Source organism: Fistularia commersonii, chromosome 12 (assembly GCF_037954325.1).
Source record: "Fistularia commersonii isolate RoL2024-O1a breed Wild chromosome 12, RoL_Fcom_v1.0, whole genome shotgun sequence".
In the NCBI taxonomy this organism is placed as follows: Eukaryota; Metazoa; Chordata; class Actinopteri; order Syngnathiformes; family Fistulariidae; genus Fistularia; species Fistularia commersonii.
Window position 1 is genome coordinate 19,749,155 of NC_141295.1, and position 12,106 is coordinate 19,761,260.

General features: G+C 52.7%; 1 protein-coding gene across 1 annotated transcript in view; it reads right to left on the minus strand.

Annotated features, from left to right (window-relative positions):
- Positions 1-4,820: 4,820 nt before the first annotated feature.
- Positions 4,821-12,106, minus strand: part of LOC147229115 (uncharacterized) — a 42,974-nt gene continuing 35,688 nt past the window's right edge. The window contains exons 58-66 of the mRNA XM_086157625.1: positions 11,468-11,575; positions 10,906-10,959; positions 10,764-10,799; positions 10,616-10,669; positions 9,840-10,161; positions 9,625-9,737; positions 9,465-9,533; positions 5,741-5,974; positions 4,821-5,670 (exon numbers count right to left, since the gene is read on the minus strand). Of these exons, the coding sequence (XP_086013751.1) occupies positions 5,524-5,670; positions 5,741-5,974; positions 9,465-9,533; positions 9,625-9,737; positions 9,840-10,161; positions 10,616-10,669; positions 10,764-10,799; positions 10,906-10,959; positions 11,468-11,575 (1,137 nt within the window). The 3' untranslated portion in view covers positions 4,821-5,523. The remainder of the gene's footprint in view (positions 5,671-5,740; positions 5,975-9,464; positions 9,534-9,624; positions 9,738-9,839; positions 10,162-10,615; positions 10,670-10,763; positions 10,800-10,905; positions 10,960-11,467; positions 11,576-12,106) is intronic.

A 12,106-nucleotide genomic window follows, 5' to 3' on the forward strand; every position in this document is an offset into this window, starting at 1 on the left:
TCAGCAGAGCAGAACCTTGTAGATCCACGGCTGAGGATTGGAGTCGCCTTATTGACGAGCCGCTCGATCAATAATCATCTTCTTCTTCTTCTTCTTTCGGCTTTTCCCTTAAGGTGTCGCCACAGCGAGTCAACTTTCTCCATCTAACCCTGTTCTCTGTATCTTCCTCTCTCACACCAACTACCTTCATATCTTCTCTCACTACATCCATAAACCTTCTCTTTGGTCTTCCTCCAGACCTCATGCCTGGCAGCTTCACCTTCAGCAACCTTCTACCCAGATCTTCACCATGGTTTGGACATGAACACTCCTTTGTACATGTCCAAAACATCTCAATCATCACTTTGTCTCGGTCATACATGTCCTGCACCCCTGTGACAGATTCTTCTTCACCTTTGGGCTTTTCCCTTCAGGTGTCGCCACAGCGAGTCAACTTTCTCCATCTAACCCTATTCTCTGGATCCTCCTCTCTCACACCAACTACCTTCATATCTTCTCTCGCGACGTCCATAAATCTTCTCTCTGGTCTTCCTCCAGACCTCTTGCCTGGCAGCTCCAATTCCAGCATCCGTCTACCAATATATTCTCTATCCCTCCTCTGTCCATGACCCAACCATCTCAGTCTGGCTTCTCTGACCTTCTCTCCAAAACATCTAACATGTGCTGTTCCTCTGATGGACTCATTCCTGATCCTCTCCATCCTGGTCACTCCCAAAGAGAACCTCAACATCTTCATCTCTGCAACCTCTAGTTCTGCCTGCTGTCTTTTGGTCATTGGAACAGTTTCTAGTCCAAACATCATCGCTGGTCTCACCACTGTCTTGTACACCTTTCCTTTCCTTCTGGCTGATGTTCTTCTATCTCTTGGTACCCCTGACACTTTTCTCCACCCCTTCCAACCTACTTGGACCGTCTCTTTACCTCCTTTCCACACTCTCCGTTGCTCGATCAATAATCATAATAACAAACGTTAATCGATAACGACAAATGAACATCACTCCTGAGGGTTAATGTGCCGTCCACGCAGCTCCTCTGCCGTCCAAAGGAGATCCCAGGAGGGACGAGCCTCTCCGCCGCCCCCGAAGAAACAGAAGAAATGACTTTCATAGGTGTTTCGGTATTTTCTCGTGGAAATTTGTCACTTCCTCCTTCGCCTCGGCGCCGCGGAGGCTCAGCGTCGCTAAGTCTGCAAGCTAACCGGCGCTAACACGGACAAAGACACCGACAAAAACACGCCGACAGCCGGCCTCCATGATGAACACATGAAACCCTCCAGGCTTCTCCGTCCACCAACACCAACACCAGCAGAAGCAGACGCTGAAGGCCACCACCTCTCAAGAAGCTCCGCTCTCATTGGCCAAAGACGGTGCTCCACTGCAAGGACATGTAAACATAACCATCCATCTATCCATCCATCATGGAGGGCGGGGGGGCTGCTGGACAGGAGGCGGGCTTCTCCCTGGACCAATCACAGAGCCACTTCTAGAGACACAACCATCACCCTCTCATCCACACATCTGGACAACGTCGGGTCTCCATGAAGCTCCTGCATGTGTTTGGACTGTTGGAGGAACCCTGAGGAACCCTTAGGATCCCTGAGGAACCCTGAAGAACCCTGAGGAACCCTGAAGAACCCTGAGGATCCCTGAGGAACCCTGAAGAACCCTGAGAAACCCTGAGGAACCCCACGCAGGGAGAACGTGGAGGCTCCACACAGGAAGGACCTCCATGGGAATCCAACCAGGGACCTTCTGGTGCAAAGCACTGCACCACAGCCACCGCTGGCCCAGAGGCTCGTGCCTGACTCTCAATATTTGATTCTTCCTCTGTTCAAAAGCCCCCAGGGAAACACACACACACACACACACACACACACACACACACACACACACACACACACTTAGCATTGTGTGTGTGTTTGCCAACATGAATATATCAATCAGCAGCACTTAGGAGCTGCGGCGCCGGCGCTACAACGGTTATATGCAGCGCGAAAGACCTTCAGGGTTTCCACCCTCTCCAAAGCAGGAGGACCTCCAGAAAGATCTGCAGCAGCCAGGAAGCTGCAGGTTCACCTGACGGGAATGAATAAATGAAGATCTGAGCAGGGGTTCTCCTGCAGAGAATACATCTTCTTCATGAATGCCGGATTACGAGAGGCTCTAATTCTATCAAGTCAAACTTCTGGATCGGACGGCTTGTGAACATTATCTCACACACACACACACACACACACACACACACACACACACACACACACCTTGGACTAAACTGTAGACAGGAAAGCAGACGTATCAGTAAACTCATGTATCCGAACCCAGCTCAGATCTCCACCTCAGGCTCCTCCTCTGTCCTGGTGGCGTCTGCAGGAGAAGACAGTCCATCTCAGCCTGTGCTGAGGAACACCAGGTCACCTGGACGGGAGCGACCTTGGTGACGTGAGGATGAAGATCGGCTGGGAAGCAGGCGATGAAGTCCTGACACCACTGCAGGACACACACGTGAAGTACTTTCATGAAACTGCTCATTCTTTATTTGGATGACAGAACAAACACACACACACACACACACACACACACACACACACACACACACTCCAGGTGAGCTGATGGACCTCAGCTTCCAGCTCAGGTGAGTCCCTGAATTCTCACCTTTGCGCCCCAAACGACACACGACTGCTGCACGACCACTCTTGACCTCAACCGACCCAACGCCAACAGCCCGAGCGCCATTCATTCATTCATTCATTCATTCATCCATCCATCCATCCATCCATCCATCCATCCATCCATCCATCCATCCATTCATTCATTCATTCATCCATCCATCCATCCATCCATCCATCCATCCATCCATCCATTCATTCATACATTCATTCATTCATTCATCCATCCATTCATTCATTCATTCATTCATTCATTCATTCATTCATCCATTCATTCATCCATCCATCCATTCATTCATCCATTCATCCATCCATCCATTCATTCATTCATTCATTCATCCATTCATCCATCCATCCATCCATCCATCCATCCATCCATTCATTCATTCATCCATTCATTCATTCATCCATCCACTCATTTATTCATTCTTTCATTCATTCATCCATCCATCCATTCATTCAGTTATTCATCCATTCATCCATTCACTCATTCATTCATTCTTTCATCCATCCATCCATCCATCCATCCATCCGTCTGTCTATCCATCCATTCATCCATCCACTCATCCATTCATTCATGCATTCATTCATTCATTCATTCATTCATTCATCCATCTATCATCCACTCATCCATTCATTCATTCCTCCATCCATCCATTCATCTATCCACTCATCCATTCATTCATTCATTCATTCATCCATTCATCCATTCATTCATTCATCCATTCATCCATTCATTCATTCATCCATCCATTCATTCATCCATCCATCCATTCATCTATCCACTCATCCATTCATCCATTCATCCATCCATTCATTCACCCATCCATTCATTCACCATCCATTCATTCACCCATCCATTCATCCATCCATCCATGGTTGTGTGTGGGCTGTGATTGGTGGAGGCTCCCCTCTGTCTGTCCACCTCTTTCAGAGTCAGCCGGCCCTTCAGCCTCTCTTCCACTCATGCAGGAGATGCAGCAGGCGTGGCTTCCGGTGCTGCAGCTCGTCAGGACAGCGAGGAGAAGGAGGACCTTCATGATGACCTCCGCTCGCCCCTCCTGAGCCGGAGCCTCCATCAGCGGGTACAAATTGCCGGCGCCGGCGGATGCGACCCGACAGATTTCCGAGCGTCTCCATGTATATTTCATGGCCGCCGAGCTCCTCATCCTCCTCCTCTCATTAAAGATTGAGGGCAGGACGGTCGAGACGGTTTTCCAGACGCCGACACGACGGTTTCTCGCTTTCCGGGAGAAGTGAAGCAGGAATGGACCCGAACGGCGCCGCCGCCTCCTGCTTCACTCTTACAGGGAACTGAGCGATTGGCTTTTTCGGGGCGGGACCAGACCAGATCGCTGGAGAAACTTCAACGCACCGCAGTCACGTGAGGTGTTTCCAGAAGGCTTTCCTTTGAGGGAACTCACGAGCGGGAAGAACCTCCTCGAGGCTCAACGGAGATCCGGAGCCGGACACGTCAAACTTCTGGTCGATCGGGGCGGGAGACTCGTCCGAGGCGGCGAAGCATCGAGGCTCCCTTCCTCGGTCGCTCGTCGCACAAACATCCCCTCATTCACCCTCTCATTCGCTCGTCTGGACAGCGACGGGTCTCCGCTCAACCTCCTGCATGTGTTTGGACTGAGGAGGAACCTCAGGAACCCGCTCAGACACCTGGAGAACATGGAGACTCCACGCAGAAAGGCCTCCTGCGGGACCTTGGTCGACACTTGGAAAAGCAGCTGAATGCATGGAAACAGAGCGGTTTGCCGGAAACAGAAGAAGAATCCACCGAGAAGGATCTGAAGCTCCAACCTTCTGACGCAGCCGCTCTTTCGATTTTGTGCAGCTTCCACGTTGTCCATCGCACCGGTTGGAATTCAAAGGTGAGAAGGAGCAGATATTTTCTCCCAGTCCTCCTGGAGCCGCTGGCGAGGGCAGAAATCTATCGTCTCCAGAACAGATTGGTTTATTTGAGATGAAAAGTAGTGGAATAAAGGACTCGCCTCAGGAGGAGCTTCTCGGCGTCTGACGTCCGGGCAGAACTTCCTCTCACGAAGACAAAGGCCTTTCTCCGACGGAATCCGGAGCTTCTGCGGTCGAGAAGAAGCCGACGGCCGGAGGAGCCGCGGGGCCGTCAATGACGCTCAACGCGGCCACGTTAACTTAAACGTACGCTGCGTACTTTTATTAAAAGACGTTACTTCTCCGTACACACTCCTATACAAAGACGTCGAGGCGACAATTACCATCTCTTATGATGTTAAAATATATAAAACACAGCTTCACAATATTAAAAACATAACATAATGCACTGTCCCAGATCCCTTTTACAAAAATAATGCGCTCCGCAAGGAGCGACATAACAGCACCGAGGGGAATTACACGCCAATATACATCATAACATAATCAGAACAACAGACTGACAACAAAAACAAACAAAAAAAAAAAAAAAAGTCCATAGCAACGCGACAAAATGAGGTTGGGATGAGAAGAGACGACGAGGCTGAGCGGCGACGGCGGTTGGTTTGTGTGTTTGTTTGCAGACGATTCACCGAACGCACAGTTCCACGGCTCCACGGGATTCCAAACCCGAGTGCAGAGAAAAGGCTGCCAGGAAAGAGACGGCAGCGCTCGCTTCTCCGCACAGGGACCAGCCTTAAAGTAGTCAAGAAACATTACAGTCCGAGTGTGTGTGTGTGTGTGTGTGTGTGTGTGTGTGTGTGAGACGGAGAAACACTGTTGTAGGTAAATCAAGGTATAAATATGCTGCGTTGTTTTTCCCTGCATGTTAAAAATGTCTGTGGCTCTTTTCCTATTAAATAAGTCCTGCTGGTTGCTCCGCCCCTCCCGCGCCGCGGCGGTCAGCCGTTGTAGCACACGGGGCCGACCTGGAAACCGAACTTCTGGTTCCCGTTGCCGAAATCGGAAACGGCCACGTCCACGATGGGGAGCGGGTCGGACACCGGGGCGTCGATTTCCAACACCGTCCTCTCCTGCCCCGAGCGGGTCTGCAACGCAAAGCGGGACTCAGCAAAATGGCCGCCGGCCGGGCGCCGCGGCGAGCGAGCGAGCACTCACCTGACAGCCGTCGTACGACGCGCTGATGAAATGCGTGTTCTCGTGGTTCAGCTCCTCGCCGTCGCTGCCTCTGAAGCGCAGCGCGTGCTGGTGGCTGTGGGCGGCGGCGTGGAGCCAGGCGGCGGAGTTGAGGCAGTAGTGGGTGAAGCTCTGCTTGGCCGTGGCGCTCAGCAGCTTCAGGAACGTCAGCTGGACCACGTGGATGGGAACGCCGTCCGACCCCGAGTAGGAGAACTGAGGGGGGAAATCACAGGGACGAGCCGGGTCAAATGAAGCGTCGGAGACCGGAGAGGACCGGGGCTTCACAGTGGCGGCACGACTCTTCCGTAGCCAGGTGGACCAGCGCACCAGAAGGTTCTTCCAGCACGGTTGTCCAAAAAGCAGCGGAGTTTTCAATCTGCCGAACCTGGACTCTCCTTTCCACCGATCCGTCCGCCCCCTTCACCGCGTTCAGCGGCCGGCGATCATTTTGGCCGCCGGTTCGTCATCGTCTTCTCTGCGAGCGCCATCTCTCTTACCTCCTTGTTTCCCAGATACCAGACCTTCTGGAGCATCTCCTGCCTGATCTCCAGGTCCAAACCCTGACCTTCCACAGCGGCACTTCATCTCTCAGTAACTGTTTAGACCTCACTCTACCCTGAAAGGAGATCTGGTGGAGGTCCTGCTGCCATCAGGTCCTGACGTCACACCGTGACAATGAAGCCCTCCATGAAGAAGCGTCCGGTGAGTCAGTGAGAAATGAACATCTGCCTCCGTCTTGCGGGTCGCCCTCCAACAAAGGACGCGTCACAAACGTGTCGTAAACTCTGAATGAAGACGTGAAAGGGCGCGGCAGCGGCGCCTCCACCGAGATCAGAGCAGGACAAACTCCCGCGACAATTTCCCTGAGATGAAGAACCAAAGACGACGAGCGTGCGAATGATTCGCCACTCCGGCCGTGAACGATATGCAAATACGAGAGCCTCTTCGTTTCCCCTCACGTCTCCGCCGAACCGGATTTAAATGCCTTAAATGGACGTCATTCTTCAGACGCCCGTCTCATTTATCTAAACGCTGGATTCCACATGAGACACCAGGACTTTCCTGCACAGCGCTTCACCGCACGTGAACCGCATGCTAATGGTTCTTCTCTCCAGAAGGCAGTCCGGCGGCTTCATATTCCCTTCAGCCTCCTGAGCCGAGGCTGATAAAACGCCGTTTTTGTCTTTTTACTGTGTTCATTTGGCGGCGTCCTGTCCACGCGTGTGCCTCACCCAGCGGGAGCGCTTTGCAGCGACGCCCCATTTCCGTTTTTTATTCCGCGAGTCAAGCGGCGGCGCGGACGGCGTGACTCCTTCTCCACAACACGGCCCATTATTGCGTCCCGGAGCGGAGGGGAACTTTAGAATCACAGCAAATTGCAGGGCTGAAGGGCCGAGCGGCACTTTGCTTTAGAAGAAATGTAACTGTCCTGTTTGATAAAGCGGAGTGGATCCGTAAGCTCTTTTGCAGCCGGTCAATATTCCACCTTTATTGCTGCTTCTATTACAGAGGTTGGTTTCTCTCTCCCTTCTCTCGCCCGAGGAGCTTCGTACAGATCGGAGGGCTGAGGCCGAAAACAAATCAAGTGCTTTATATGTGCTACGCGTGCACTTTTATTTCCCGATGCGCACGTTTGACGCGGCCGGACAGCAAATAGCGGGAAACGTGCTTTGCAAGGGAGCGGATGGCAAAAACGTGACTTCATGAACGACATTTAAATGCCTGAGGATCCCAAACCCCCGCTAGGCTAACGACTGGTACCTTCTCAGCATCAAGCACCAGCAGAGGAGCTACAAGGCAATAGAATTAGAGAAACAGTGCTGTGTGGTAGCTACTCATTCATTCATTCATTCATTCATTCATCTGCAGCGCTTATTCTGCACATGGGGTCTCAACATTGGGTCTTCATCTATCCAAGTTCGAGGAACCGGGTTCATCTTGGATCCACAGCAGGGCCACGGATGGAGACAGACGACCGTTCGCCCTGCAGTCACTCATCTGGATCATCGAGGGTCTCCGTGAACCTCATGCATGCGTTTGGGAGGAACCCGGAGAACCCTGAGGAACCCCTCGCAGACACGGGGAGGACATGGAGACGCCTCCTGTTGTGGCGCAGCGTGTGACTGCGGCATGAGTTTGTCTCGCTTCCCGTTTCGAGGATCGTGACGGCGTGGACGGGCACCGCGCCAGATGAAAACACAAGTGTTTCTTATGATTCTGGTCACTGGCAGCGCAGGCAGCTGTGAAGCTCCACCCCGGGACGACGTGCCATCGTTTTCATCTGCTAATTAGCATAAAGTTAACCTCCGCTTGGCACCGCAATCATCTCTGTGGTCCTGGACGCCGCGCCGCTCTCTGCTGCCAAGGCATCTGACGGCCTTCTTCACCAGCTCACTTTGTCAGCTGAGCGTCCGCAGGCGCGAACAGACGCTAAACCGAAGCGTTTAGCGAAACCGCGCCGCTTGCGAATCTTATTTTTTGGAAGTCTCGATTTGCTCTCTGGGCTTTTGTTGACGGTGACGCTCTGTTTGTTGCATCTCCGGGCGTGTCCTCCTCGGGGGACGCTCTTCTCGCTCCCTGTTGTATTTCAGACGCCTCGTCACTCGCGGTTTTGGCTTCTCGCTCATTCTCGTTTATTCGCCGTGTCCTTCCGGCGCCTGCGCTCGGCCTTCCGACGGCGTCTGTCGTCGGCTCGGCGTTTCGATCGGCCCCCCCGTCTCACCTCGTGTTCTCTCCCAGGGCATAATTAGTCGACTCCTACTTACGAGTTCCCTTTTCGCTAAAGCCCCTTTCCCGTCTCTCGCCAGGAACTTTTTCTGGTCGCTCCGCTCTTCTGCCAGACATCAGGGGTCGAGTTCCAGCTTGTTTATTTTTTGGTTTACGGGAAACGAGAAAAAAAGTCGGCGCCTGTGTGTCAAACTTCTGCGGTCTAACTTGTTTCAGCGATGCGGCAAAAAGAAAATGGAGACTGGCGTTCACGGCCGCCGCCTGTCAAGCGCCGTCCATCATCCAGCCGGTCGGACAAAATGGCCGACGCCGATCGACAGGGATCCAAAACGTGAAGAGCGCGGCGGCGGCGACGTGAAAGGGTGAGGAGAAGCTTCCAGAACACCAGGCTCGGGACTGTCTTCCAGAGAAGGTCCTTTGGTCCGTTCCCGTTCCCTGCGCAGTGAAAGCCTCCAAACGCTGTCTTCTATTTTAACGATGCAGCCGCCGTCGCCGTCGTTTCCTTCTGGCTTTGGAAATCACAATCTGTCGGGCGACCCGAAGGGCAGAAACTCCCTGCGCTTCATATTAATAAGTCGGCGGTGATGAATGAACAATGTATTTTATTTGGACGGACTGGACCCTCGGGGGAAACCACGGCGCTTTAGTTTGCACCGCGGTCTGCATGTGGAGCTCAATTTGAATTGAAACGTTGAGTAAATCAAGCCCTCCTTCTCCAGCGGTGCTGGAAGCTCCATGCGCGTCCCAAAACAAGCCAGTAATGAGGAGACTGCAGCAAACCTCATTCATTCATCATACAAACAAACCTCCAGTCACCCAGCTGCGGAATTCAGGGTCTCCGGTGAGCCTCCTGCAAGTTTCTTGGAGGGTTTGAAGAACCTGGAGATCCTGGTGGAACCCCACGCAGAGACTCCGTGCAGGTACTGACCCGGGAACCTGCAGCGATCGCTAACACCTGATATTGATCTGGTCGTACCTTCTTTCCTTTCCTGAAGTGACTGTACCAGGTGCCGGGCTTCTCCCCCTTCCAGGCCGCCAGCTTCACCTGGAGGAACGAAGGAACCCTCAGCTTCTCGGAGACGAGTCCGCGACGTCGGAGGAAAAACCGTCTCCCGTCGTCCGACCCCCAAACTCACCGACTGGAACTTCTTGTCGGGGTACAGGCACGTCTCCCCCTCCGCCGTGAAGTTGCAAAACACCTTGAAGGCATCTCTATGGCAACCCTGGTTGGGATCTATCCAGTACTCACCTGGAGACGGACGAGAAGGACGGCAAGCGGGGACGGGAAATGAGTCACGCAGGCGGGCAGCTGTTAATAACAGATGGCCAGAGATGAAAACTGTGTCTGTACCGTCGGGGAGCTCCGGGTGAAGCAGCCACAGCTCCTTGCAGGTGCGGGCGGGGCTGTGGAAGGTCCCCAGAGGGTTACGGAGACCCTCCACGTCCACCTTCATGGAGGACAGGGACGCAAACACCTCCTCCATGCCCTGGCCCTCCTTCGTCCTCCCGGCCTCGTCTCCCTGCATCCATCCTTCCTGGCCTCCGTCCACCGCATCGCCCTCCTCCTCCTCCTCCTCCTCCTCCTCTTCTTCCAGCACGCCGCCGTCCAAGATGTGGTTTCTCCTTCGCCGTCCTTGCGCCGGCAGCGGGGCCGTCCCGACGGCCGGCCGGCCCTGAGGAGCAACGGGTGGAGGTGAGAAGGTGGACAACAGGTGGGATGAGTTTGTCGCGGGCAGATTCAGGCGGGTGACAGTCTGAGGCGGCAGGAGACGAGGCCACATCTTGAATACTGATGAAGCGCAAGTAACGGAGCAGAAGGTGACCTTCTCTACCTGCCACTGGATGTTTTTAATGTACGCAGAGGAACGCAAAAGGGATTGTAGATAAAAGACTGTACGTGTGGAAACCGGCTTCGTTACAGGCCAGGGAAAAGCTGAGGTAGATATCTTCAGACAGCCGGCGACTGATCCAAATAATATGGCGAGAGGGAAGAAGCCCAAGCTTGAGTTGTGTTCATCTCAGAAGCTCCTGTGTTGAGCTTCACAGGACTCACGGCTTAATGAACCCACTTGTTGAGCTGAAGCTGAGCTTCTCCTACTGGTATCCGCCCCTGCGGGCAGAACTTACCGGTGGTCCTGGAGGTCCTGCGGGCCCCAGGTCTCCTCTGGGACCGATCGGACCCTGCGCGAATGAAAACAGGGTATGGTTGCCATGAGTTTGGCTACCCGACGAGGAATCGGCGTCCTGATTCAATCAGAGGCAAACGAAAGCTCACCTGGCTTCCTTTGGAGCCCTTTGTGCCGATGGCGCCCTGCAAAGTTAGGGAAGAGAAGATGGAGGAGGTGGACGGTGAACGTCCGGAGGTCTTCGCCACAACAACACTGCCTTGTATGCTCTGGGATGTGCGGTGTACTCACAGACAGACCGGTGGGGCCCGGGGGGCCGGGGGGGCCCGGGGGGCCGAAGGGGCCCTGACAACAAATACAAAAATAATACATGTCAAAAAAAAAATACTCCAGTTTAAAGAAGTACTTTCAGCACAGGAGTCAAAATACAAGTACCAGTTGCTTCACCTGGAAAAGTACCGAGTGATTCTGTTTTTACCTGGACCCGCGGCCGGGATTGGCTACCTCTAGATACCTCGTTAATTGGTCACAAGCCAATCCAAGGAACTTATCTTATCGATCACAAGCCGATCGTAGATGCTTTGTTTACCCATCAGAAGCCAATTCTGGATGCTTTCTTTATCGACTGGAAGACGATTTTATATAACTCATTAATCGATCAGAGGCCAATTCTTGATCAAATGCCGATTGTAGATAACTCATTTATCAATCGTAACCCATTCCAGATACTTCATTGATTGATCACAAACCGGTTTTCTAGATTCTTAGCTTCTTAATCAGAAGCCAATTCCAGATCGGGTCCAGATCCGGGAGACGGAGAGTCCAAGTGTTTGATTTGTCATCCCATTTTTACCTCGTCTCCTTTCGGCCCCTGTATACCCTGGTTTCCGGGCAGCCCCCGGTCGCCCTTCTCTCCAATGTCCCCCGGAGGTCCGATCAGCCCGATCAGCCCGCCGTGACCCTGAACGCCATACAAGCCAGTGTCAAGGTGTGACGAGCCACATATGTTTTGGTACATCGCAACGCTTTGAAAAAGTATTGGATCCGCCAGAGTCGTCGGAAAATGAAATCAAAATTTGAGCGACACGGTCGGAATGACTGAATTGTACTTTTCGGAGCACGGACACGCCTTTGGCTTAGGTGTCTTCGACGTTTAACTGTCACAGTCACAAAAAGAATTAAGCAGACAGAAAGAAGATGTGATTATGAGCCGGGCGACGACTCGATATCCAATCAGGGTTGTGATTAAAACGCTTGGTTATAAGATTTGATACGGCCCGAATGAACAAGTGAATGGATGGAAGAGAAGCAAAGAGCACGGCGGGCGCAGTTCTTTCCTGCAGGTTCATTCAAAGCATACAAGTCAATGGAAAATGGTCTCTGCTCAACTTCACAACTTAAAGTTTCAAACCAATTTACAATGGATTACATTCACCTGTCCACCCGTTCTCACACACACACACACACACACACACACACACACACACACACA